The 25,877-nt window shown below is 41.3% G+C and overlaps 1 protein-coding gene across 2 annotated transcripts in view; it reads right to left on the minus strand.

Annotated features, from left to right (window-relative positions):
• Positions 1 to 24,819, minus strand: part of Cers6 (ceramide synthase 6) — a 308,765-nt gene extending 283,946 nt beyond the window's left edge. The window contains exon 1 of one of the 2 annotated variants that reach the window (XM_017799289.2): positions 24,465 to 24,819. In XM_017799289.2, coding sequence (XP_017654778.1) covers positions 24,465 to 24,634 — 170 coding nt within the window. In that variant the 5' untranslated portion in view covers positions 24,635 to 24,819. The remainder of the gene's footprint in view (positions 1 to 24,464) is intronic. The other variant, XM_008837818.3, reaches the window with a different exon arrangement.
• Between the last annotated feature and the right edge of the window lie 1,058 nt (positions 24,820 to 25,877).

A 25,877-nucleotide genomic window follows, 5' to 3' on the forward strand; every position in this document is an offset into this window, starting at 1 on the left:
TGTGCGGTTTTTTTTGGTCTTTTTGAGACAGGGTCTCCCTGTAGCCCCATCTGTCCTGGAACTCACTATGTAGACCAGACTGGCCTTAAACTCACAGAGAACCTCCTGCCTCTGCCTCCGGAGTGCTGGGACTAAAGGCATGCGCCACCACGCCCAGCCAGAGAGGTTCTTTAACTTGATCAGGGTCACAGCTCTGATAAGTGATGGTGGTAGAATTCAAACACAAGAACCCCACATTGAGCTGAACCATTAATGAGGCTTAGGGGGTACATTTCCTATCTCAGTTTGGGTGCAAGTAATCACCACATTCTGTACACCATAAGCAGGCACTAAAGTTTCTATTATAATTAACTGTATTTACATCATACTCTTCCTAAAACTAGGAAGAAATAATTCTCCAAGGAATGTCTTCAATTTCTTTTTCGAAGTTTTAAGAAGGGAAGATTTATCAAGGTGGAGAATATTCCCGGTGTTAATGCCAACTAAACAAAACCAACACTTTACATATTGGGAAAATATGGCCTCTGTGTGCTCACCCAGTTTAAAACACCACCACTGTCCCTTCCTGGAATATACTCATAGCCTGAGACAGCGTGCTGATAACACCAGTCAGAGCTTTTACTCAGATAAAGTGGCAAGTGTAAGGGTACTGATGCAGGGGGAAGCCTGCAGCTCAAAATTATAAACATGCCTGCATATAAGCATATGCACTGAGTAACCTAAAAATCTAATTAGAAATAAATTTGTGAAAATCATTTCAAATAGGGAAATACAAAAATGAAAGAAATAAAAAGGAAGAAATGGAGGCTATAGAAACTGTTTAGCTCATAGTTTTAAAACTTTGTCTTCAAAAAAAATTTAAGAGAAATTATCATTACCACATAGTAAGAGATATTATAACTAACTATAAATTATTTAAAAAATAAAAAACAGTGGAAATCTAGAATATGATAAAGGTAGAGCCCCAAAACAAAAAGGAAAATATGATTAAATAAATCATGGTTAAGACAACTGTCTAGCCAATTAGGAAAAGAAAACTAAGTGCAGAGGTCTCATTTCTGACATTAAAATTAATCAAGTTCTTCTTTCTTACACCAAAATTAATACAACATGGATCAAAGATTTTGAAATACATATAACCACAAAATACAGGGGAAGGAATTTTCATTATAAATAGTGAACAAATGTAATTCCTCCTGAAACCCTATTAAAACCACTATAAAGAATAAAATGAGGTAAACTTTTTAAAATGATTAAAAAAAAACAGATAAAGAGATGACATCCCAAATTTTGGAAAATGGAAAGCAGAAGAGTGAGCAGCCAGTGATCAAGCCACATGGAACTGAAGCTTCATAAAGATGCCCCTCACACACATACAGAGGTTGACTGGTAATGGCCAGAGATGGCAGCTCTCCACTCAGCAGTTATGGGGAAAGGCCTGTAATGCTATATATCCAACAAGTCCTTGGGCTTAGGGGCAGAGGCTGGTGGACAGTGATCCATAGGGAGTAGAGGTTTTAGAGAATTCCAGGAACATTCAGGAGCAATAGGAACAAGATGCCTGGAGGTTGGGGTACAGGGTCTAGCTAGAAATAGGAAGATTGGTCCAAAGTCAAAATAAGAAACAAAGACCTCCACATTGGTCCCTAAGGCCAGGAGACTGAACTCAGCCCCAGTAGAGTGGAGTGGTTTACTTTCACAGAGGACCTGGTTTGGGGGACATGGAACACAGTGACCAAGACAGACAATTTAGTAACAATCTGCAACCTAAACAGGCCATCAGCACTAGTACACTGCTCAGTCCCAGAGTGCTGACAACAGGCTGGACCAGTAGATAAAGGGGGAAACCAACCACCCTAAGAGAAAAATACTAAAGGAAAAGCCTTGCTCAATTAGATCACATAAAAACTAAAACCTTCAGCCAAAAAAAAAAAAAAAGAAATATAGACAAATCTCACAGTATACATGAAAAGCAGAAAATTTTCTGTTTGTAGAGTCTACATAAAATAATACTCTTAAAAAAAGGAAAAGCATCAAGTAACTATCAGAAAATTAAATACAAGTAACTTTAAAATATATAAAAATGTAGGGCTGGAGAGATGACTCAGTGGTTAAGAATACTTGCTGTTCTTCCAGAGGACCTGGGTTTGATTCCCAGAACCCACACGGTAGCCAACAACTGTCCATAATTCTACTTCCAGGGGAACTGACATACTCTTCTGGCCCCTGAAGACACTGCATAGCACCAGTGCACTTACATGCAGGCAAAATACTCATACACATAAAATAAAAATAATAAGATATTTTAATATATACTACAGATACGAAAATGTACCGAACTTTACAAAAATAAAAGCAAATTTAAATGGTACCATTTCTTAAAGAGTCTGTTGGAAAACATTTGAAAGTTCAGTTACACTGCTAAAAGCCTTCCTCAATTAGTGCAAATACAAGCAGGTACAACCACAAGAAAAGCCTGGCAATACCTACCAACAGTCAAACTGACCTAGCAACTTCACACTAACACAGATCCATCCTAATGTAACTGACATGAAAAGAAATGCATACATACAAAAGTAGCCATTGTGGCATTGCTTGTTTTTAAGAGCACCAGATTGCAAGTGATCTAAAGACCCAAAAGTAGCAGAATGGTTAAATTATGGTAAGTGTGTAACATGTTTTAGGGGTGAGAGAGTATCTCAGTGGTAGAGCATCAGTCCAGCTTGCACAAGGCCCTGACACTAAAAAGATGTTACATGTCTTACATATGATATATATATATATATCAACATTTTACAGAACTGTAAGGAAGAGGGTGAAATTTTAGTATTCTCATTTTAAAAGACATTTACAATATATTATGTTTAAAAAGCCAAGTGCAAAAAGGTCTATGTAGCTTGTATTAAAAAGTGTAGAGGTATATATTGCACGTGCTGAATCTTTTTGTCCCCTAAAATTCATTATGTTGAACCTGAATTTTCTCTTCTTCCTTTCTTTTTTTCTTTCTTTGCTTTTTTAGACAGGATTTCATGTATCCCATATGCTGATCCTCCTGCCTCTACCTCTCAAAAGCTGGGAATACAAGTACATGCCATCACAACTAGTTTTAAACTTCAATTTTCAATGTGATGGTATTAGGAGGTGGGGTGTGATGATTAGGAGATGACAGTGGGTCCATCTTGAATGGGACCCCTAAAAGGTAGGACACAAGAAATTATCTCTTTTTCTGTCTCTCTCTCTGTTTCTCTGTCTCTCTCTGTCTCTCTGTCTCTCTCTCTCTCTCTCTCTCTCTCTTCTACCTATTGAAGATGTCTTTTCCTCGCCCTCTTGTCCTCTGTCTCTCTCTCTCTCTCTGTCTCTCTCTCTCTCTCTCTCTCTCTCTCTCTCTCTCTCACACACACACACACACACACAATTTTCCCTTCTTTCCTCCCTGTCTCCATACATTAGCAAGAACATGCCATATGCAAACAACAGCTTCTAGTGGACACTGGGTCTGCCAGTATCTTGACCTTATACGTTCAGCCTCCAGAACTGTGAAAATAAATTAGTATTATTTAAGTCACTCAGTCTATGGTATTTTGTTATAGCAGCCTAAACTGACAAATATGCTTAAATATGTATAGAAAAAATCTAGAAAGCAGTTGAAATTGCTCTATCTGAGGAAGGAATTTCATTTTTTACCATTTACATACCCTTTTATTTTATTGTTGGGTACTTTGTCACAAGATGCATGCTGTAGCTGTAGATATGATTGTTAACTTGACAGGATCTGGAATGACACTGGAGACAAACTTCTGGGCAAATGTTTGTGTGAAAGAATTTCTAGATTAGAAAAATTAAAGTGTTAAGATCCACCCTAAATGTGGGTGGCACCATTCCATGGGATGGGGTCCCAGGCTGAAAAAAAAAGGAGAAAGAGTTAAGCATGATCATTCAACTCCATCTGGTTCCTAACTGTGGATACAATAGGACCAGTTGCCTCAGGCTCCCCTGTCATGTCTTCCCTTCCATGATAGACGGTGCTCTCAAACTATAAGCCAAAATGAGCCCTTCCTTCCTTAAGCTGCTTTTATCAGATATTTTGCAAAAGCAAGAAAAGTAGGTGAAACGTATACATTGTCTCTTTATCAGCTACCTTCTAAGGAATTGTGCAGGGATAGGTGATGACAGCAGGATAGGAAAGAAAGCCCCAGGGCAGAACATGGTTCACATAATGGTTGAAAGCTCCTGTTTTTGTCCAAGAATTGGTTTGGCCGAGCATGGTGGTGCACACCTTTGGTCCCAGCACTCCAGAGGCAGAGGCAGAAAGATCTCTGTGAGATTAAGGCCAGCCTGGTCTACATCATGGGTTCCAGGTCAGATGGAGCTACAAGAAAACCCTGTCTCAAAAAGCAAGCAAAAACAGAAGAAAAAGAACAAAGAAAAGAAGAAAAAAGAAAAGGAATTGGTTAAGGGAGACAGAGCAAACTTCTCACACTACTCAATCTTTCTGTGCCTGAGAAGCAGAAATAATAGTCACAATAATACAGTTTTATCTTAGTGCCTAACCTGAATGAACCTTCCACCTTCACCTGTGACAATTTATTTAACAAACAATGTGTCATATATTTAAGCCTTTTCTAATCCATGGTCTTAGGTTTACTTAGCTAACAGGAATGGTGAGTACAGACTTGTATTCAGAGAGCAATTTTACTCTATAATAATAACAAATGCCTGATTTAGAGTCAAGACGTCACCATACTACCAGACCAATCATGATTCACGGAAGCCTAAACACAACCACATCAAAGGCAGGACCTTGGACTCTTGAGAAACATTGGCCTGTTGTACAAAGACCCCCATAGGCTGATTTATGAGTCAAGGACCATCATATAGATTTCCTAAGGCCAAGAAGCAATAAACAATCACTCATGGTTTCCCAGTTCAAAGTCTTAGCAATTATTTCCATAAAATATCCAGCAAAATATTGCATATCATCAACCTATCAACCATTTGGCAATAAACTTACTTCTAGCCTTATGTTTCGGTTTTGATTTTTCAAGGCAGGGCATCCCAGTAGCCACAGCTGGCCTGGAATATGCTTTGTAGACCAGGTTGACTTCAACTTCAGAGATCCACCTGTCTCTGCCTCCTACGTGCTGGGATTAGAAGTGTGCGTCACCACGCCCAACTAGCCTTATGTTTTACAGAGTCATCAAATGTAATTATTTAGTCTAAATGTGTAGTCTTCGTTTTGCTCATAATGTTACCAAATCCGTAAGCTATGAGTAAAGTTTCTACAGCTTTGAAACTATCCATCTCAAATGTAAGAAAAATAAGTGTGTTGCACAATAGAAAATTCACTTCCCAAAAGTTACATTTAATAAGTCACCCTGCTATATTTTTATTCTTGGAGGACAAATACACATTCAAGGGCAAAATATCATGATAGCTACAATTTGCATTGTACAGGAAAAAATGGTAAAATATTAAGAATCATTCAATTCAAGAGGAATGAGTATAAATGTTCCTGAGTTTTTTAAGTTTTTCTCCATATTTGAAGAATTTCATTAGGAAATTTCATAAATTTCATTAACAGGTGGCATAAGAACCTGATGTTCCCTAAGAAGGACATGAGACATGACTGGAGGTGAGGGGAGCAATCGGGAATGCTGGAACAATCAGATACAATTCAAGACAGAAACCTTCTTCGCAGTTCTAGAATCTTCACTCTTACAACATCTTGTTATTTGTTAAGTGGAGATGCTTCTACTCTCAGAATAGTTTAATCATCAGAAACTACTTTGATGATCAAATATTAGGAAAGTTCATATGAGGGAAATGCATCCTTCATTCATGATTCCTTATATAAGGTAATAGCATTTAATATACTTGACTTTTATTTGTTGAAGAGGATATATCAAATCACTTACCATGCATGCTAGCCAGATAACCTAAAGGCCACAGCTGGAAGGAATGTAAATATATCAGATATGCTTGTTAAAATGAATGGCTGTAAAATATGCAAAGTTTGAAACTGTGAATTTGAATGAATGTCTCATTGTGTCTTATCATTATTACTCCCATTTTTCAGATAAACAGTAGCAAATGTCTTTTCATGGAAGATTTTATGAAATTTCTCTCTTAGCTAGATCATCAACCTGTTGTTTGGATAAGTCACCATGGTAAAAATAGTGATTTTCCTCATACATTATGACAGTTTGTCAAAATGACATCAAATTTGCAGCAGGGTAGAAAGCATATGAAGAATGGGTTTCCTTGCACAGTGTTAACAGGGGGAGTAAACCAGAATGCTGCTGTGCAGTGTTGACAGGGAGAATAAACTGGAATGCTACTTCTTAAAAGGCTCTGGCAGCATTAGAAATATCAGCTATGAACATTTTCTGACACAGCAATTTTACTTCTGTGTGTTGCTCTGGAGACAGACACCTAAGTACAAGCAAGACTTTAAAGAAGAATGAAGTTATGGCATGGCTTCTGAAAGCAATCACAAAGTAGCAGATGAACTATGAAGCTGGTCAACGGTGGAATACTATGCTATCAGATTAAAAAAGATATAGCTGATCTTTATTCACCAGCACAGGAAAGCATTCAAGACATGCTGTTACTTCAGGAAAAATAGTTAAGTTTTAGGGAAAGACTCAAAAGTATATCATTCAACCTTTAAATGCATGAAATCTGTGGGCAGACTATGGGGGGTACAGATAGGGGAGGGGATCGAAACATGATTAAAATGTATTATGAAATGCACAAAAAATCAATAAAAATATACATTAAAAAATAAAAAGATAGGAAAATGTCAAAGAAGAAATGCTAGAATTCAGAAGAGAACTGTAAAACTTCCAAAAACAACAACAACAAAAAAAAACACAAAACAAAACAAAAACCAAGAGGCAGCCACAGAGAAGGGAAGGAGAGAAAGGACTGCAGAACCAAATGTCTTCTTGCCTGCGTCTCTCTCTTGCTCGCTCTCATTCTCATATCCTCTTCCCACGCTTTCCTAAAGAAGTTATTGACTTGCTTTTTCTGTTGATGGTACTGGGGATTGGATCTAGGGCCTGGTGCATGCTAAGCAAGCATTCTAACACTGAGCTACATCCCTAACCCTAACAGTAAATTTGATAGACAAAATACTAATTAGATTTTTTAAAAAACAGAAACACACACACAAGCACGTGAACAAACATCACAAAGAAAAGAAGTTTCATTTTCAGTGATGGTGGGGAGCAGAGCCCACATTGTCCTTCACAGGAAGCCAAAGACCTTGGGTAGAATCATGGATTTTATTGCATGGATTAGCCTTTTCATCTTCACACTGGAAACAATTTTTCCTTAATTTATAAAAGTAGGTAAGAGGAAACTCATGAGAAAGAATGCTGGCCATGGTCTGTCTCTCAAACTGGGTCTAACTAGGTGCACATAGTATATTCGCTTTGTTGTGATAATTCAGTGGTTCATGAAGCCAAGCATATGTCTGTATATGTTTCTGTATGAAAGATATATATATATATATATAGTTTAAGTGATGAATATACATTTGGGAGCTGAAGTTCACAGCTAATGCTAATGCCCATTTGTGGTATACGGTGCTTCAGCCAAGGATCCATGTGATGGAATTTTAGGCCTGTCATTGTTCTGTCTTCTTGCCTTCACACTAGAAATCAAGCATGCTCCAAGCCCCTCCTTCCTCCAACCACTCCCCACCTCCCTCTCCCATGCTCTCAGACTCACTCTCTCCAAATGTGAACACTGGCCTCAGGACAAGAAAGAATGTATTTAACTCCACTTGGAAAGATAAACACATTCTCTTGCAAACACCCAAAATCCATCATCATATACTATGTACCTTAGCCATTCCCACTCAGAGAGACATCCTTGCTCTTAGATGAGCTTTTAAAACAGGCCAATTTAAAGTTTCCACGAACCAAGTGCATCCAGTTTAGAAACACTTTAGATAACCAGAAAGGCCAAAAATTCCTAGGATTGAGCTAAAAAATGCAAAAGGGTTGATAGAAAGAAAGGCTACATAGGTTCAGTTCTGCTTTTACTGCAACATATCTTTGTCTCGTCTTTAACTCTGAAAAAGGGGGAAACTGCTTGACAAGCAAAAATCTGCCATTTCAAAATTGTGGAAACAGTACCAAGTACATTTCCCCTTTCTTTTAAATCAGAAAAAAAAAGGCTAGAACCATGAACTTATCTCTGAAAATAGTGAGAACATTTATTTCATGTTATTTATTACATTTTCTGAACATTAAAATTTTTAAAGTTAAAGTTAGCAAATGTAATGAAAGTTCTTAGTGACTAAGCTTCTAAGTAGATTGGCCCCACTCAGTATTGCCCTAGTAAATGTTAGTGATAACAGAACAGCTGGTAAGTAGAACTCAGGGCCAGAAGGTGCCAGGAGTCCTTTCACAATCAAGAGGCTCTGTGTGTCCCAGACACTTAGATTGGAAAAGAGTAGATTCTGAGCAAGAAGGACATTTAAAGGTGCAAGACATCAAACAAGTGGGATCCAGTAACCAAAAGGAGTGGGAAATCACAGCCCTGAGTGGGTCACTAGCTGCCCTCCATCCAGTCTCACATGGCTTGCCACTGTACAAGATGAGGACAGATGAGAGGGGGTACTGGGGTTCTAGCGGCAAGCCCAGTTCCTGCCGAGACAACCATAGCTAAAGCCTGCCTACTTCAGAGTGGCTGGAATCTCCAAGCACTTCCCCTCCTTGAACTCCTTAAACTCTAAGACACAGTCAGCAGGCATGTTTCAGGAGTCTGGCTCTTCCAAACACAGGTACCTAGCTAGCAAAAGCAAGCTTCATTCACTGTAAAACTCAACAGAATTGGGTCCATAAATAGCAGACAACATCGGTACAGTCGTGGCACTTTTACCTTGGGAGCAATCAACAGCTACCTAATTGCACTAAAAGCCCATCAATGGGAGGAAATTCAAGTGTGGTACTATAAGCATAACCAAATACACATGGCTGGAGTGGTCATAAATTGTAGAGAAAACTCCAAGACTGTCACATCACTAGACTAATGTAATTTCTTACTATATGCAAAATACGTATCCTTATATTTACAGACAAATATCCCTGTCGCCACTCATCAAAGAAGCTTGTTTTGCACTAGTTGGAAACTATTACCAAGTACCACAACTAGTCACACACAGACATTGTCTATAAGTTGCCCAGGCCTAAGCGACACATCTACAATACAACCTCTACACCTAAGGCACACGGAACATAAAACAGGGGTAAAGAAGATGACACTAATGAATCTCTCAATTCTCATTACTGAAGCTCCCTCATGCAACAGAGGGCCAGGAACACAAAATGTTACAAATGGCTAAAGCATAGAGATTAAGAATCTGTAGAACGCTGGTCCTTAGACAGGGCTCCTATATTAAATTTTACCCACCCAGGTTTCAGAAAACATCTTGGAAGAAGGGGCAGAAATATTTTAAAAGCCAAGGAGGATGGGCATGCCCATATGGAAACAGAGTCCTACAAGCTCCTGGGACCCTTTTCATATGATTCTATAGCAAGGGTGTCAGCATATAGTCCCATGCAAACTCAGGCAGGCAAAAATCCAGCACAAAACTGGGGAAATGAACAGCAGACCCGAGTCTTAGCTGAAGAAATATTGGTAACTGATTACTGCAAGATGAGGAAGAGTTGATCTTCCTAAAACAAGGGACTCTAGATAGGCTGACTAGACCTCAGTGGATGGACTTGCACTGGGGAACATCTGGGGACACTGACTTGACACAGTGGGTTTTAACATGGATGACAGAGCATATGCATTCCAGTGGAGAGGGGGCTATGGAGGGTGTCAGTAGGGATGGGGGTATAAAGATGATTAAGATTGTTTGAGATATTCTGTATGAAAGACACAAAAATTCAATAAAAACAAAAAACAAAAAACACGTGGGCAGCCAAGTGCTTGCTGGCCTGCCCCCACTTCAGAATAATACTTCCCTCTCCCTCTCCTTTTCCATTTGTCTCAGTCCCTTTACAAGTGTGGCTGCTTAACAAACTGGTTAATGGAGAGGCATGCATATACTGAAGTGAAAGCAGGAAAAAACAGCTAAGTGTATGGTTTCAGTGGCACAGGGTCAGCATGTGGGAAGGAGCCAGCACATAGAAATCTGGCCCTGGGCACCTGGGATGAGGTGCAAACCACAACTGATGGGAAGCCCTTTATTGGACTTAATAAAAAATATTTTAAAGTCACAAATCATGTGACCTAGACAGTGGGGCAGGAAGACCATAACTGAGATACCAAGGAGTCTTGTTTCTACAATCACCCCAAGTCTCTTTAAGAAGTGTCAGGATAGCCACTTTTACTGTAAATGCCCCAGCTATGACCAGCATGTGTTTAGTGAGGTGAGCACAAGAAGACAGAGTTATGAGGGCTCTAGCTCCCCCCAGACTGAGGGTCACTCCACAAGATCAGTGCATGGAGTTTCAAAGGCTCTACCAGGACCTGCGTGGCAGTGTCCCTTCATGACTCTAGGCCTTGGTATCATGATGTATATGACAAAGGAAGGGATAGAGTTTTTCCTTTCTGCCATTATTTCTCCATCCATGGTCTTCAGATCATGGGTATCCCATACAATGTATGATAGTATGGGGGCGCACTGAGTCCTTGAGGGAAATACTTTATATTTATGTTTACAATTGGCTCACTGGGTGCTTATAAAAGCAGAACAACTATGAGTCAGTGTTACTATATTTTCAAATCTTGTACAAATAATATACTCCCTTTATTGCAGACAAATTGTCCTCAACCCGCTCTGAGCTCAGTACACCACTGCTGTCTGACCGATGGTAGACAGGGTAATTTGTTATTGTAAAATGTTGTGGTTTTATCACTTCCTTACTTCCTCATTTCAAAGACAACCCACCACAAATGTCACATTTAATCACCCTAAGATGCCCTCTGCCAATGCCTTTAAAGAAATTTTTATGTGTATTGAGTGTTTTGCCTGTACATATTTAAGTGTACCCACATGTGCAGTGCCCATTGAGGCCAGAAGAGGGCGTCAGATCTTCTGGAACTGAAGTTGTGTATGCCCAAATAGATGGTTGTTAGTCACCATGTAGGTGCTGAGAACTGAACCCAGATCCTTTGCAAGTGCAGCCAATGCTCTTAATTGCTTGGCTATCTCTCCAGTCCCTGCCAACACCTTTTTTAAAAAATTGGAAGATTTAAAAAATTATTTATGCTGGGCATGGTGGCGCACGCCTTTAATCCCAGCACTTGGAAGGCAGAGGCAAGCGGATCCTCTGTGAGTTCGAGGCCAGCTTGGTCTACAAAGTGAGCTCCAGGCAGCTGGAGCTACAGGGAAACCCTGTCTCAAAAAGACAAAAAAAAAAAAAAAAAAATTTATATGGCCAACCTTTAACAAATTATATTTAAATTATGCAGAGCTGGGAGAATGCCTGTTACTGAGAGCAGGTGCAGATCCCTTCTGCACTCCTGTGGTCAGGTAAGGTTAGCCACATACACATTACAAGGGCAAATGTGGAGGGGCACATCTGTTTCTCTAAAGGAAAGAACATAAATGCATTCTCTTCAGCCAATACTGAACGCTTGTGTCTTCACGAACATGTTCTCACTGCTAGTAGACTGAATCTCTTTTCTTTACAAAAAAAAAACCACATTATTTTAATTTTAAGAATGTGTGTATAAACATGTGTGAGAGTATAGGTTTATGCACATAAGTGCAGTGCCTGCTGAGGTCAGAAGAGGGCATCAGATTCCCTGGATCTGGAGCTACAATGATTGTCAGCTGCCCAACTTGGGTGCTGGAAACCAAACTCCCTTCCTCTGCAAGAGCAGTACATGTTCTTAACTGCTAAGCTACCTCTCTAGCTTTATTTCTTTTGTTTCTAAGGATCAAATGGAAACAGTCTGCTAGGCTTCAGATTCTGAAAGAAATCATTGTTAGTCTCACTCCTTTCTTATTTCTGGGGGGGAATTAGTAGGAGAAACATATTTCTGAGCTATCTGATTATTAACACCCAACCACATCAAAGTGTATTAGATAAGTCAGACAAGGCCCAGTTCTTCATGAAGCTGCTGGGGTTGCTTTCTGCCAGTCACCACTGGAACAATCAGAATCTTACTAGAAGAAAAATCCAAGAAAGAAGAGGAAATGGAATAGGAAAAGTAAAACTCAAATGAGAGCATGGACAGTTCTAACTAGTTAAGGCTTGGCCTGTACAGGAGTGGGGTCTGTATGAAAGTTCATCATGTACAGTAAGCCAAGTGTCATTTTTGGACATCAGAGATCCACCAAACCCTAGAAATTGATTGTGTGATGTGTGTGCACAGCCAGAATAAACCTGCAGAGAGAGCCATCACGGAGCCAGGCTTTCCCTCAACATGATACATGCAGTTTCTCATTCCATCCGCAGAGCAACTCTGAGAGCTTCCAGTGGAAACTGCTTGGAGAGGTTTATTTGCTCCTGGACTGGTAGTAAGTGGCAAGGCCAGAATGAATCTCAGATCTTAAATCATTATAAATGCCTATTTTTATGCTTGTAGTTACGAGTTATTGAATAACCAATCCATTTTCCTTGAGACTACACACAAAAAGAATATTCAGGATAAAACCAAAGGTAGAGGGTGGGCTTAAGATACCTACATAAGGCCTCTCTCTACAGACAGAAAAGGAGTTTCCTTAGAAAATTACACAGTAGAAGACATCCCAGAACCTCTAGCCAAAAGTTCAGGATTCAGGGATCCAGGTTTGATGTGGCACGTAGCTGCCCATCATTTCTTTAACACTTAACCATTTTCTGTGACCAAACACAAGCAGGTCCCTATTGTACAATACTCATTACAAACAGTTGGAGGGGAAATGCCAGCATTCTCCTCCCTGAATAGGCACACTGCTGAAGAGATGGGTGCTTCAAAGCCTATCACATTAAATATTGACTCTTCAACAGAACAAGTAAATCCTTCAGTTCCAGGGTCAAATATATATACACAGACCCTACAGCCTCCACAGTGGCACCCCCTCCCCACACCCCTCACTACCTTTCAGCATCCTAAACACAATACAAAACATTATTTCTTAGTAGGTATGAAATATGATAGCACATATCAGAGTATACATGTGTACTTTTTTCAAGGTATATTTTTACTGAATTCTTATGCCTTTCATACAATATATCTTAATAGTATTTAGGTCCCCTCCCCTATCTGCACCCCCTGACAAGATTTCATGTTAGGTCAAGTTTTTATCCCCAGATGTCCCTTGGTGTGAGTTCATCCAATGAAGCCTGGTTAGCCTATCTAGCATCACTTCATTAAAGATCAACCCTCCCTCACTCACCAGTGATCAGCTGCCAATAGTTTCTTGGTTAAGGTTGAGCCTCCTGCCCATTTCTTCAGTTCTGTGCTCCTTTTTGTCTGATTCAGGGTGCATGGGTTTTATGCATGCTGTCACCATTGCTGTAAGTTCATATGAGCAAGTTCCCAGAAGCCTGAAAGACTTCTTTATGGTCACACATCACCCCTGCCTCTTACAATCTCTACCCCCTCCTCTTTTGCAATGGTCCTTGAGCCCCGGTGGGTGAGATATAATATAGGAGTCCTATCCTGGGACATGCACTCTGAATCTCTTATTCTCTACACTTTGGCCAGATGTGGAGTTCTATGTGTATCACCCACTGTTGCATGAGGAAGCTTTGCTGGTGAGAGTTGAGAGATGCATTAGTTATTCTCTCTCTACCCCCTGCTCCATTATGATCTGCAAGCCTAGGTGTAGAGGCTCCATTGTAGATGTGTCACTTAGGGCTGGATGTCTCACAGACACTTATTCTCTGTGTGTGACCAGCTGTGGAACTCTGTAATAGTCTCCACCTATTGCAAAAAGAGGCTTTTTTTGTTGAGTAGTGACTGGTATACATGTGTGTAACATTTAACATTTAACATTCAGTAAGAAAACACATTTGTCAAGGGATGTGATAGACATAGGGTTTTCTATAGGATCTATGGCTTCTTCAGCCATTTGTATTTGGCTATATTTGCAGTGCCACACATGAATTCCCTCTCACTGAGCAGGCTTTAAGTTCAATTAGATAGCCATTGATTACCCCCAAGATAATAGTGCCACTACTTCACTAATGTAGTTTGCTGTCCTGGTCATTTTTGCAGTTTTTAGGTTTGAAATCTGGGGTTGGACCACATGTGTACTTTTAAGAACCAGGTTTTGGAGGCTAGAGAGATGGATCAGTGGTTAAGAGCATTTGCAGAGGACTTGGGTTCTTTTACCAAGACCCACATAGTGGTTAACAAAGGTTCCTAACTCCAGTTCCAGGGGATCTTTCACCCTCTTCTGGCTTCTGTGGGCATTACAGACATATGGTACATCTACCTACTTACAGGTAAAACACTCATACACACAAAATAAAAAGTAAATTAAAAATAAATGAGAACCAATTTTTTGATTGTCTTTTTAATATATTTCCCCATGGAGTCCTCCAGCACAATAAAGCAGATATAGCCACTGATTTTCAGGTGAGTGCATCAAACTCTAGAGAATTTGGTCCTCTGCTACAAAGGTGGTAAAGGGATATTCGGATTTAAACCCAAGCGCTATAATTTTTCTGCTATCTATGTTCCCCTTAACTCTAGTTAGGAATATGTGTTTCTAATTAAGTGCAGGAAGCATACAAAACAGTAACAATTTGAATGTGCTGTCACCACCAAGCCTACTGATGCTCTCAAAGATAGACACACATCCACTGACAAAGCCATTATTCTCATAATCTCTACAATGGCAAAGTGACTGATTGCTTCTTTCTCAATTTTCCTGCACTCAAGCTATTGTGTCCAAACTGCCACTCTGCTTAAATGACCAAGTCACTTTATTCTGCTTTGAAATGGTGATCTATTAAAACAAGATCTGTAAAGCCACTCAGACTAGCTGGCAGCTTTCACTCTGGCACTGGCCAAACAGTCCCTGACAATAATTTACCCAGTTTTCTATGTCCTCTCCCCCCTCTAAACGGTATGCTATTCCTCCTCCCAAGACTTCTCTGTGCCCCTACAGGGTCTTCACTAATGGGGAGAAGGAGGAGAGAGGAGAGAGAGGGAAGCAGAAAGGCAGAAAAAAAAGAAAGAGAGCATGCTTTCAACCAGCTTCAGGAGAAGGACAGCTTGTAACCTGAACACCTCAAAGATAAAATGTTACATTTATGCAGACAATTGCAAGTCGTAGCAAACTAAGTTCTAGGTTACTGTGCAAAAGACATTACCTAGGAAAGGAATGTCTCCCTCCTGCAATTAAAAACCATTGGAGTAATTTCACCCACCCCATATCCGGTTTTAAGGAAATAAATGCAAAGGCAGGAACAGTCTAATATGAACAGTCTAAAAGACACATGAGCAGTCTAAAAGAGGTCCAGAGATCCACTCTGAAAGCCATTCATGAGGAAAAGAAAATCCTCAACCCAATGCCCAAAATGTTCTCATAGACGACTTAAAGAAAGTAGAGTTGTATAAATGACTAAACATTAGAATAAACTTCCAAAATAACTGTCTATATGTGCCCACTGACACTTTCAATCTGATTGCCTGTATACTATGGAGCTTTGAGAAAAATTATCTTCAAGCAATCAAATGTTTAATCACTTGCTTACAAAAATGTATGTGACATTAAACGGAAAGAGAGGCAAGAGGGTCAAATCTGACCTTCTCCCTCCCAAAGCTCCTCCAGAACCATCTGTGGCCCAGGCCACCTGGCCCCAGAGAATGTTATCCTCTTATCCTGGCTTGCTTTAAGTGGATTGTGTACTGACCAGGGCGCATATACTGTAATCCTGGGATCCTGGAGAACTGTGCACTATGCTTTTCTGGAACCCTGCATACCTCTGGAAAACAGCGCTGTGTTTTTCCAGAGCACTGAGAGCCTTCTCTGGTGTGCTGATTCATCTGGTTAACAAATTTGACTTGAGCTAACCTGTTTAGTTTTGTGTCTTCCACAAAGACCCAGGATGCTTAAGTGTTCTCTGGATCTCAAAACTGCTTCCAGAACCTCTCCTCTTCCAGTCATCCATGCCAGGTAATTCCAGAGAGAAGAGGGGGACAATCCTGATTTGAAGAGAAGTATGCATTTTAAACAAACTAGCAGTGCTTGAAGGAACTGAACCTAAGAAGGGTAAGATTTGTTTCACCTAGAAAAATGCCAGGCCTGGAACAAGGAAGATATTTCTAGTAAATGACTTTATTTAAGTCACTGAACTTTCCCTTTTCCTCCAACTTTTATAGTGGTAAAATGCATTCAACATAAAACTTCCAATTTTTACTATTTTTAAGTATAAAGTTCCTCCTTACTAGTGAATAATGTTCCACTGTTTATTACTATGGTCTGAATGTTTATGGTTTCCCTTCTCCCCAAAATTCATATGCTGAAGCCAAATTAACAATATGATGGTATCAAGAATTCAGACTACAGTCATCCTACTGGATATGAGGTGGTATCCTGTCATTTGGATTTCCTGCAGATTAGTTTATTGGCACCTTTTCTAAAGATTTATTTTTAATTATGTGTTATGTGGTGGTGGGGATCAAGAGGTATGTATTTACAGGTGAGTGCAAGCTTGTGGCATTGGATCCCCTGGAGGTAGAGGTATAAGCTGCCTGACTTGTGTAGGTGTTGGGAACCGAATTGGGTCTTCTATAAGAGCATTAGAAACTCTTAACTACTGAGCCATCTCTCAAACCTTTAAGCTATTTTCTTCGTTTATTGTTTTTAATTTTCGAGACAGGGCTCCCATAGCCCCAGCTGGCCTGGAACTCACTATGTAGACCAGGCTGGCCTTGATCTTATAGCAATGCACCTGTCTCTGTCTTCCAAGTGCTGGGATTAAAGAAACGTATGAGTCACAATGTCCGGCTCACTTAAGTCATTTTTAACCGTAAGTTCAAAAATATAATACAGACAAATGTAGGCTCTATCTCCAAGTTTCCCTTCATAAAAATCCATTCATTCTTCATGGCTCTGTCCTGCTCCCAGCCCTGGCTCTCAGCCTCATTCTCCATCACAAAGTCAAATATCTGCTATCCATCCTGGCTGCATCCCTCTACTATGTAAACTCAAAGACCCTTCCTAAAGAGAGAGAAAGTTTATGGGGAGAGGCAGGAGGGAGAAAGAAGTTCAAGAGTATAAACATAACCAGAGAAACAAATCAAGACAAATCCTGAGAAGGAGGAAGAGGAGGAAGGGAAGGAGGAGGAGGAAGACCACTTTCCTACCAAAAATCAATACATATAATACTCATCTCTTCAAGTCAATAAAAATATGCAGAAGTTCAGAGAAAGCAAAATACAAGTAATTAATAAATACTGAAGTGAGTTCATTATGAGCAGCAGAGAAGCACATTCACATTACAACACGACGTTTTCTTCAAGTCTCCAAGATTATGTCCATTCTAATAAGGAGATGCAAAGTATTATAGTCTTTCTAGACAACTATATGGCAACTTCCACCTATTCAAAGACACTAAAATATTTATCTTTTCGGTTTTAGAAATGTTACTGCTAGGAAACATGCCTTGGGAAATTAATAGGACCAAAAGATTCATATACAAAAACTGGAAATAGCCTCAAAATTCAACAAAAATGGTCACCTGCAATGTAGAATAATGTAACAAGTGAAAATATTTTAAATAAATTTAATTTCATAAGAAGTGTTCAGGTCTATTTTACTAAGAGCAAAAGGCTACATATAAAAACTGTGTGTCTCTGTGTGTATGTGTGTGTGTGTGTATACGCCTGTGTCTTTGTCTGTGTGTGTGTGTGTGTGTGAGCGTGTGCCTGTGTCTGTGTGTCTGTATTAGTATGACCTCATTTTATTGGCTTTAAATGAGGAGATCATCAAATTTGTTGCATTAAGAAACCCATCTTCAAATGTCTACACTGCTGTTTTAAGGTATATAAGTCAGCTGCATTTCTCTAATTCTCAATCCTTAGGTTCATCTCTAAAATTGAGTAAAAATTAGCATCTAGTTCACATGAGTTTTGGAGAGTATTAAATGAAGCAAATCTGTATAAAGTTAAACACATTAGAGAGCAAACACTACTTGCTACTATTAGTATCAAAGTGATAAAAGATATTCATTAATGATGGCCATCATTTATTATAGTTAAACTTCAAATAGAATAAATGTGAGCACAAGTTGCAGTCTAGCACTTGTGACCTAGGCCCCCAATCATCCACAGCATCACTCAAAAGACACTCCCCTACCACTGTGAGAATCACTGCATTGTATTCAATCATGCTGTAGAGTAAGTGCTCTCCAGCAGGTAATCAAGATTCTGTATCAGTAAAGAGTGACACAAAATAAAGCTACTGAAATCATCTTTTGGTTTTGGTTTTGGTATTAGAGACTGGGTCTCTTTATGTAGCCCAGGTTGGCCTCAAGCTCCTGATTGAACCCCCTACCTCAGTCTCTCAAATGTTGGAATTACAGGTGCATAGTACTATCCCTAGCATGAAATGGTTTTAAAGGAGGGAGAAAAAAGCCCAAATAAAATCTTAGGAATAAAACTGGCAGCTCTATTAACATGGGTGTGCTGTAAGAGGCTTTCCTGTTTACCGTTAAACAACAAAGAGGAAAAAAAAAAAAAGGACACAACCAGCACTACGAAACCAAATCTGGAATCATAATACCTGCCCCAAAAGCATTTATAAGAAATTAATAATCAAGTAAGACTTGGTGGTACATGCCTTTAATCCCAGCACTTGCAAGGCAGAGGCAGGCGAATCTCTGTGCGTTTGATGCCAGGCTGGTATACATAACAAGTTTCAGATCAACCAGGGCTACATAGTGAGACCCTGTCTCAAAAAATAAATAAATGAATAAATGAATTAATGAATGAATAAATAAATAAATACAAAAAAGAAATTAATAACCAATAGCTTAAGGAAATCTTGCTTTGCCTAGTGATGGGGAGAAATGTAAATGTCATAAACATTTAAAGTTTTCAGCATAGCATGACAAAGGCCTTTCTAGCACATGTCAACAAGGTTTATCAGGTGAGGAAAACACATGAGAGAGACACAATAGTGTCTGATAAAGCCATGAGACTGCTGAATTGATGGAAGAAACTCACCTGAAGGCCCATTTCCCTCTATACACCCTCCCCTAACACAAACTACTTCTGAAATATCAGACAAATTAGCAGCCCAAGGAAAAACTACCACCCTATCCATGGAGAACAGAGTACTTTCATAAAAATCCCTTCAGGGTGCTAATTTCATAGTTATGTGATGTCATTAAGTCATTTGTGATAGTGTAAGGTTTTCTCAGGGACCTCCTCCACCATTCAGTGTTAAGAATAGAGTCATACCAATCACATAAAAAAAATCAACCTGTGACAAATACTATATGCTATAATACAAATCTTCTATTTTGCTGAATGAAAAGGTTGTACTAAACTTCTTCAAAGACTACCATCCATTTTTTTTCCAATAAAACATCCATTGTGATCCACTTTTTTCTGACCCAGAGTAGAAATTATAAGCAAGAACCTATTCATGTGTGACCCCAGCTCCTGCCTCTTACATCTCTCTTTAGCATATCAGGTAGCCATAGTTTCAATCTCAATAACACCATTATATAAAAAGCTAAGTATGGTATACTTAGAATTTAATATATAGCACTGAGGTTACATAGAAAAAGCCTATGTTTGTATGAAAGTTATTCCCAAATACTCTTTTAAACTTTGTCTGAGATATCTCCCTCTTCACTAAAGGATACATTACAGGACTATCTTTCACTAATGGACTTCATCCATTACTCTATTTTTTGTGATAGCCTTTACTCAGTCCTCCCCTGCAATGTATCTCCCCACTTTTTTCTTTCCCCCTCCTCCATCCCTCACTGCCTCCAGACGGCCTTACCCAAGGCACTGGCAAGGCAGAGACAGCAGATAAATCATAAGAAAAAGCCCACTGGACAGCCATTCCCTTTGACAAAGCTAAAGCACTACTTTGTCCAGAAGATTTGGGAAGAAAGTTGTTCTTAGGCTGAACACTCCACACTGGACTAGTATCAGCTCCTAAAGGATAACACTCCTGTATAGCTTGGCACTGAATGCCACCCTGTCAGGAGTGAGAAGCTACCCCTTTCTTATCCAGTCAGATGTCAGCTCCACTCTGTGTTCTAACACAAAGAGGTCCAAAGAAAGCAGTTTTTTTCTCTCTCTCTGTAGAGTCTTCTTTCTTGGTTAGTGAAAAATATTGTAGCTTTTTGGAACACATGTGATAACAGCCCAAATGATTCTTTTGTTTCAAAAAACAACTGGAAAATACTTTAAAAACAGCAAAACTACTGAGTAGAATATTTCTACGAAAAAAAAAAAAAACGCTTTGTTCTGAGAGGTCTGACTTCTGCTTGCTATACACGAGCATTAGCCTCCTACAAAGTCTCATGAGATAATTAAAGCTTCAAATACAGAGGGTCTACAGGCATTAGGGATTAGGGATGGAAAGCAGTCATGAACCTTGCACATGCTAGGTAAAGGCTCCACCACAGAGCTCTATCCCATCCCTACCCAGAAGATTTGGAATCAGTAAAGAACTATCTGCCTCTACACAGTCATCATATGGTGACTTGGACTAGTCAAATCAGTCCAGCTAAGTGTCGATCAATGGATCAATGGATAGAGAATGAATACTCTATAATCTTAAAAAAGGAGTCTTTAATTTCACTCCATGAAGTGAAATAAGCCAGGTCTTTAGAGAACAAATCCCGTATGTTCTCATGTACATTTTCAAATCTAATATAATAAGAATAGATGGTGGTTGCCAGAGGCTACAGAGTCAGAAGAAGAGAAGGACAGAGGTCAAGATGGGCCATGTTTCAGTGAAGAGGAATGCCACTTTGAGATTCATTACACATAACAATGGTAAGCAACAGTGTACACTGTGCTTAAAAGTACATCTCAAATATTCACATCAGAAAAAGTATTTCATAAGTGACTTCTCATTACACAGTGTTTTACACTGCACCCTATAAACACATATATTGTTAGTACACATGAAAATAATACAAATCAAAGATTTCTATGCCATAAGTAAGAAAAAGCAATTTTTCTAAAAAGAAAGCGTTTTTGGATTACAATGACCATTTGCTTCTGGGAAATAAGCAAAGATAAGTCAGGAACCTGCCCCAGTACCATGACCCTTCTGACTAGAACTTGATAGCTCTGATTCCCAGTCAGTACTTTCTCCATCTCTCTTAAATCCATGAAGAAACTACAGTAAAGTTACTTTTATAAAAATAATAAAAAGTTTTATTTCCACACAGGGGTTCAGCAGAACTTGGATTCTACATTTATGAACACCATAGCAAAACACGGTTTTGAAAAGTGAAGTTGAAAGAAGCATTTGTTATAACTCCCAGAAATGTTTTATAGAGCCTAAAGAGGCAATAAGTTAAAAAATCAAATAGGTGACAATTCTACATTGCTAAAAAATATCACTTTCCATAATCAAGTCACCAACAGGATATAATGGTGTGCACTGAAATTTTCATTCTAAAAGATATTGCTTCTTTCTCAACATTTTTACTCTATCAACAGGCAGTACTACACCAGCCCATTGCATTGCTCCCCAGGGCTGGAGAGTACAAAAGCGCTGATAGAAACCATGGAGATGTGGGCTCTTCATAGACTTGGCCAAAAGTCAGTGACTTTAGGCTGCTCCATTTTTAACTAGCCATGCTGGGCCACCATATTGCTGTCCATATGCTGTTGTGAAACGATAGGCTCTGGCCAATAGTACCTCCCCTGTCACACCCCAACAGTGACAGGGAAAACAAAAAGACAGGGCTGTTCAATTGGCAAAACCAGATTCAGTCAATGCATTAACGCTTTCCTTTATGGAGAAAAATAGGTAAGATTGAAGAATACACTCTTAATTTTTGCTTCAGGTATTACTGACCTTATACAATAGATAATAAAGATTTTGGATAATCAAGTATCTCCTATGTTCTCAAGTTTGAAATAAATGACAAAGCATAGATTCTTGAAAGAATTGTTCCTAGTGCAAAAGGATTTTATTTTGCTAAGGGATTCTTTACAGAACAGCACAAAAGAGAAAAGACTCGCGTACAACATGTTAAAAGGGTACCTAGAGCAAGCTGTGTTTTTTGACAATATGGGCTAGCTCAGCTTTACTGATTCATGCCTTTGGTGGATGCTACTGAAATGAGAGCCACAGGTTGAACAGCAGAGCGTGTCCTTTGGGTTTGAGAAGATCATAAAAATGCGGAACTTCCAACTCTGGATACAATTAGTCTGTCAGGTTTTTCAAAGAACTGCACGTCTACATCGTTAAAGACACAGCTGTCACCGCTGCAAGAGGAATGCAAAGCAGACACCCTTTCAACAGCAGTAGCACATGTGGTCTATGTGTGATATGGGATTATTATTCTGAGCATTAATCATAAACTTTCACTTCCCATACAGCCTTAAAATGTCTTCTATTCATATCAATGGCCCCAAGAAAACTGACCAGCTGTACAAGCCAATGTGAGGACATTTGTCACGATGGACAGTTGAAAGCTACTGACCCTTTGGTATAAACTCTAAGTCAAGTCGTAAGCTTACTCTAAGGAAGGAAAAAGTGTTCTTGCAAAAGACAATCAAAGATTCAGTCCTCGGATACTACATCGATGTTAAGTCTTAAAGACAAAGAAAAGCCAACCACAAACAGAGCCACCTTCATTCTTTAGTATTTTTTCCAACCCTTGGAAGAACCTGAAGTCAGGACTGAGAATCAGGGAAATGCAGCATTTCGAGGATGGCTTGCTTTTTTCTCCAAAACATGACTGAAGATTTCCCTTAAATTAGCTATCCAAAAGTGACTCCAGCCAGAATTCACCAGCTGCCACTCAGCCACTGTGTGCGAGCCCCTACACTGAGCCAGCACAGATCAGCAGCCTGCTATTACTCCTGAGAGTCTGCTTGTCTTTGCAGAGATGGCAAGGTGAGACTTGAGTTCCTGTTTTCGGTAAGCAAACATTTGCTCTCAAAGCAGCTCTGAGCCTGCAAACACACCCACTTTTTCACAACGTGTCTCAGCACTGGATAAGATCGATGACATATTTGAACTGGATTCTAATCATTTAAAAATAGGTCTGTCCCTTTACACAAGTCAATTTCAGCTTGGTAACAGCTGACTTGGTTCTCAAGCAACAATACTGCCCATTGAAAAAATCCACCTTTTTTACGACAGAACGTACTTTTTGTTCCCAGGAAGCTCTGTGGCTATTTCTAGCAACAAATGACACAAAGATATATTCTGCCATCCTCCATAAAGATTTTAGGCAAACAGAAACAGTAAACTAGGTAACAGCAATAACCTAAGAAACAGCCAAGGTCAGTTGGAGGCAGGAAAGGGAAATGTAGGGAAGTGGGAATTTGTGCTCTAAGAAATTCAGCCTTTACTGACGAATCGGGGTGGGAAGAAGAAAAGGGAAGGCAATTTTTTTCAGTTTAGAGAAAGAAGTGTGCACTGCTGGTTTTGTTTCACTAGCGTGTGGAGACTGCACAGCAGGCAGGACCTAGTTTCATGACTTAAGCCTGACTCAAAGAGAGTAACTCAAGTTTGTGTGTACCACAATGGTGAGATCCAACTCAATCAAGGACTTACACCAACAATTACGTGACGATTCTTTCGATGTTTAAAGTGTGTTCCTCTATAAAAAAGAAGCTTATGATTAGTCACGGGGTCCCGCTATCCATTTCATATGACCATTTTGTGTGATGGGCACTCGTCCCGTTCTACCCACTTTTAAAGAAACCGCTAATGACCTGGAGTGCTACCGTCACCCATTTCCCAAGAGCAAAGGCCTAAAACTTGGTGTCATGGATGGAACCCAGACAGTACCCTGAAACCAGCCTAGGGTGCCTGGTCAGTTCTTCTGCAGCACCTCCCCTAGCCGGAGTGCAAAGACTGAAGTGTGTGCACTCCTCCTCCCTCTGGGGCCGCGCGAACCAACCTTCCGGGCTGTCAACTGGGGTGGCGCCGAGCTTCAGAGAAGCAGGCGTCGAGCCATGGACACGGCCAAGCCCCACGCAGCGCTGAGGGGCCCAGAGCGCCCGCCGCTCACCTTTGTTCGCCCGCCCTCACGGCCGGGAGGAGGAAGCCAGGCCACCGAGGAGTACGGGGAGGAGACCCAGCGCCCAGCAACCCCTCCACTACACCCGGGAGGAAATCCGTAGGCAAGCCCGACCCTCCCTGGCTTCCCCAAAGCCAGCCCAGCGGAGGTGTCAGGGACCTTTCCGTGAACACAAAGGTTGGGAGGTGCGTGCACGAGAGCGGGGGCGTGCGCACGGAGTGGGCTACTGTGCGCGTGTGTGTGCACGTGTGTGTGTGTGTGTGTGTGTGTGTGTGTGTGTGTGCGCGCAGGAGGCGCTCCGGCCCTTCTTACCTCTCGAAGATGAGCCGCACCATGAAGATGCAGAAGGCCAGGGGGAAGGCGAGGTAGAGGTCCTCCGCCTGCGGGAAGGTGGCTTCCTCTGTGTTCTTCAGGTCTGCCCAGGTGACATTGTGCGGGAGCCAGAACCTCTCGTTCCAGAACCAGGCTAAGATCCCTGCCATCTTGCTTTGTCCACTGGTGTCTCGCGGCTCCCACGCTCCTCCGAGTTCTCCGCAGCGCAGGGCGCCGGGGATGCGCGCCCGGCTGGCCCCGAGCCTGTGCCGCCGCCGCTCCCGCCTGCCGCCGCCTCTTCCGTGGCCGCTGCGCTCCCAGGCTCACGGCCAGCCTTGGTTCTCTCCTCCCTCTGGCCGCGCTGAGGAAAGGGCCGCCTCGCCCGTCACATGGCAGCCGGGGCCGCCAGCTCTGATTGGCTGGTCCCCGCGTCAAGCAGCGAGGCACACGCGGCCAGCTCGCCCACGCCCCGAGGGCTGGGCGCAGCCGCTGCGCGCTGGGCTGGGGACCGCGCCCCGCACCGGCACAGGGTTGCAGGCTCCGCCACGCGGGACCCGCACCTGCAGCCCGCCCGGCGCCTCCGTCCCAGCCCCGGAGTGGCCTCGGACAGGCTCAGAACGCCGGCCTCGGCCCCACTGGAGTTTCTGCGCTCCGGTCCTCTTTCCGTGGGCCGGAGGTGGTGAGGACGATGTTAGGGCCCGAGCCTCAGCTACTGCCCCGCACTGGCAAGGGACAGCGAAAGGAGAAGTAAGGGGGGAAGGCCAAGAAGGAAGGAATGGGAGGGAAAGGATCCAGTGCAGTGCGGAGAGAAAATCCGGAACTGGGGCAGGATGGTTTGGCAAGAGGCTGATTCCGCCTCTGACCCGAGCCTGTCCTGCATCCTCCAGTCACCTAGCGACCCTGCTTCTCCCTGAGTTGACTACCCCAAGGAACAAGGCCCCTTATTTTGATTTATGAGATAGTACGAGAAATTAGGCACTTAATTGCGATTTGATTAATTGCGTAGTGATGGGAGGAGGAGGGAGGGAGGGGAGGAGGGGGAGGGAGGAAGGGACAGAAGGAAGGGAAGAAGGAAGGAAGAAGGGAAGGGAGGAGGGAAGGGAGGATGAAAACTTGGGGTCTTGTCTCTTCCCTCCATTGCCTTGTTACCACTTTGGGTCTTGACCTTCTTAGCCTCTCATGTGCAGTACACAGGGCAAGTTAACTACAAGCATGCGATAATCCCCGTTAGTTCTATATCTGTGAGAGGAGCTAAAGAATTGTCCATAAACATATGTACTTGGAAAAGTTACCAATGAATTGAGACTTGGAAATTCTGCGTAGGAATTTATTAAGCGTCTGTTCCCTTGGAGGTGATGTGTGTTTATTCGTGTGCGGGAAGGGTGGGTGGGAAGGGTGCTGATGAGCGGGTGT

Source organism: Nannospalax galili, unplaced genomic scaffold (genome assembly GCF_000622305.1).
Source record: "Nannospalax galili isolate Female #2095 unplaced genomic scaffold, S.galili_v1.0 scaffold1398, whole genome shotgun sequence".
NCBI lineage: Eukaryota > Metazoa > Chordata > Mammalia > Rodentia > Spalacidae > Nannospalax > Nannospalax galili.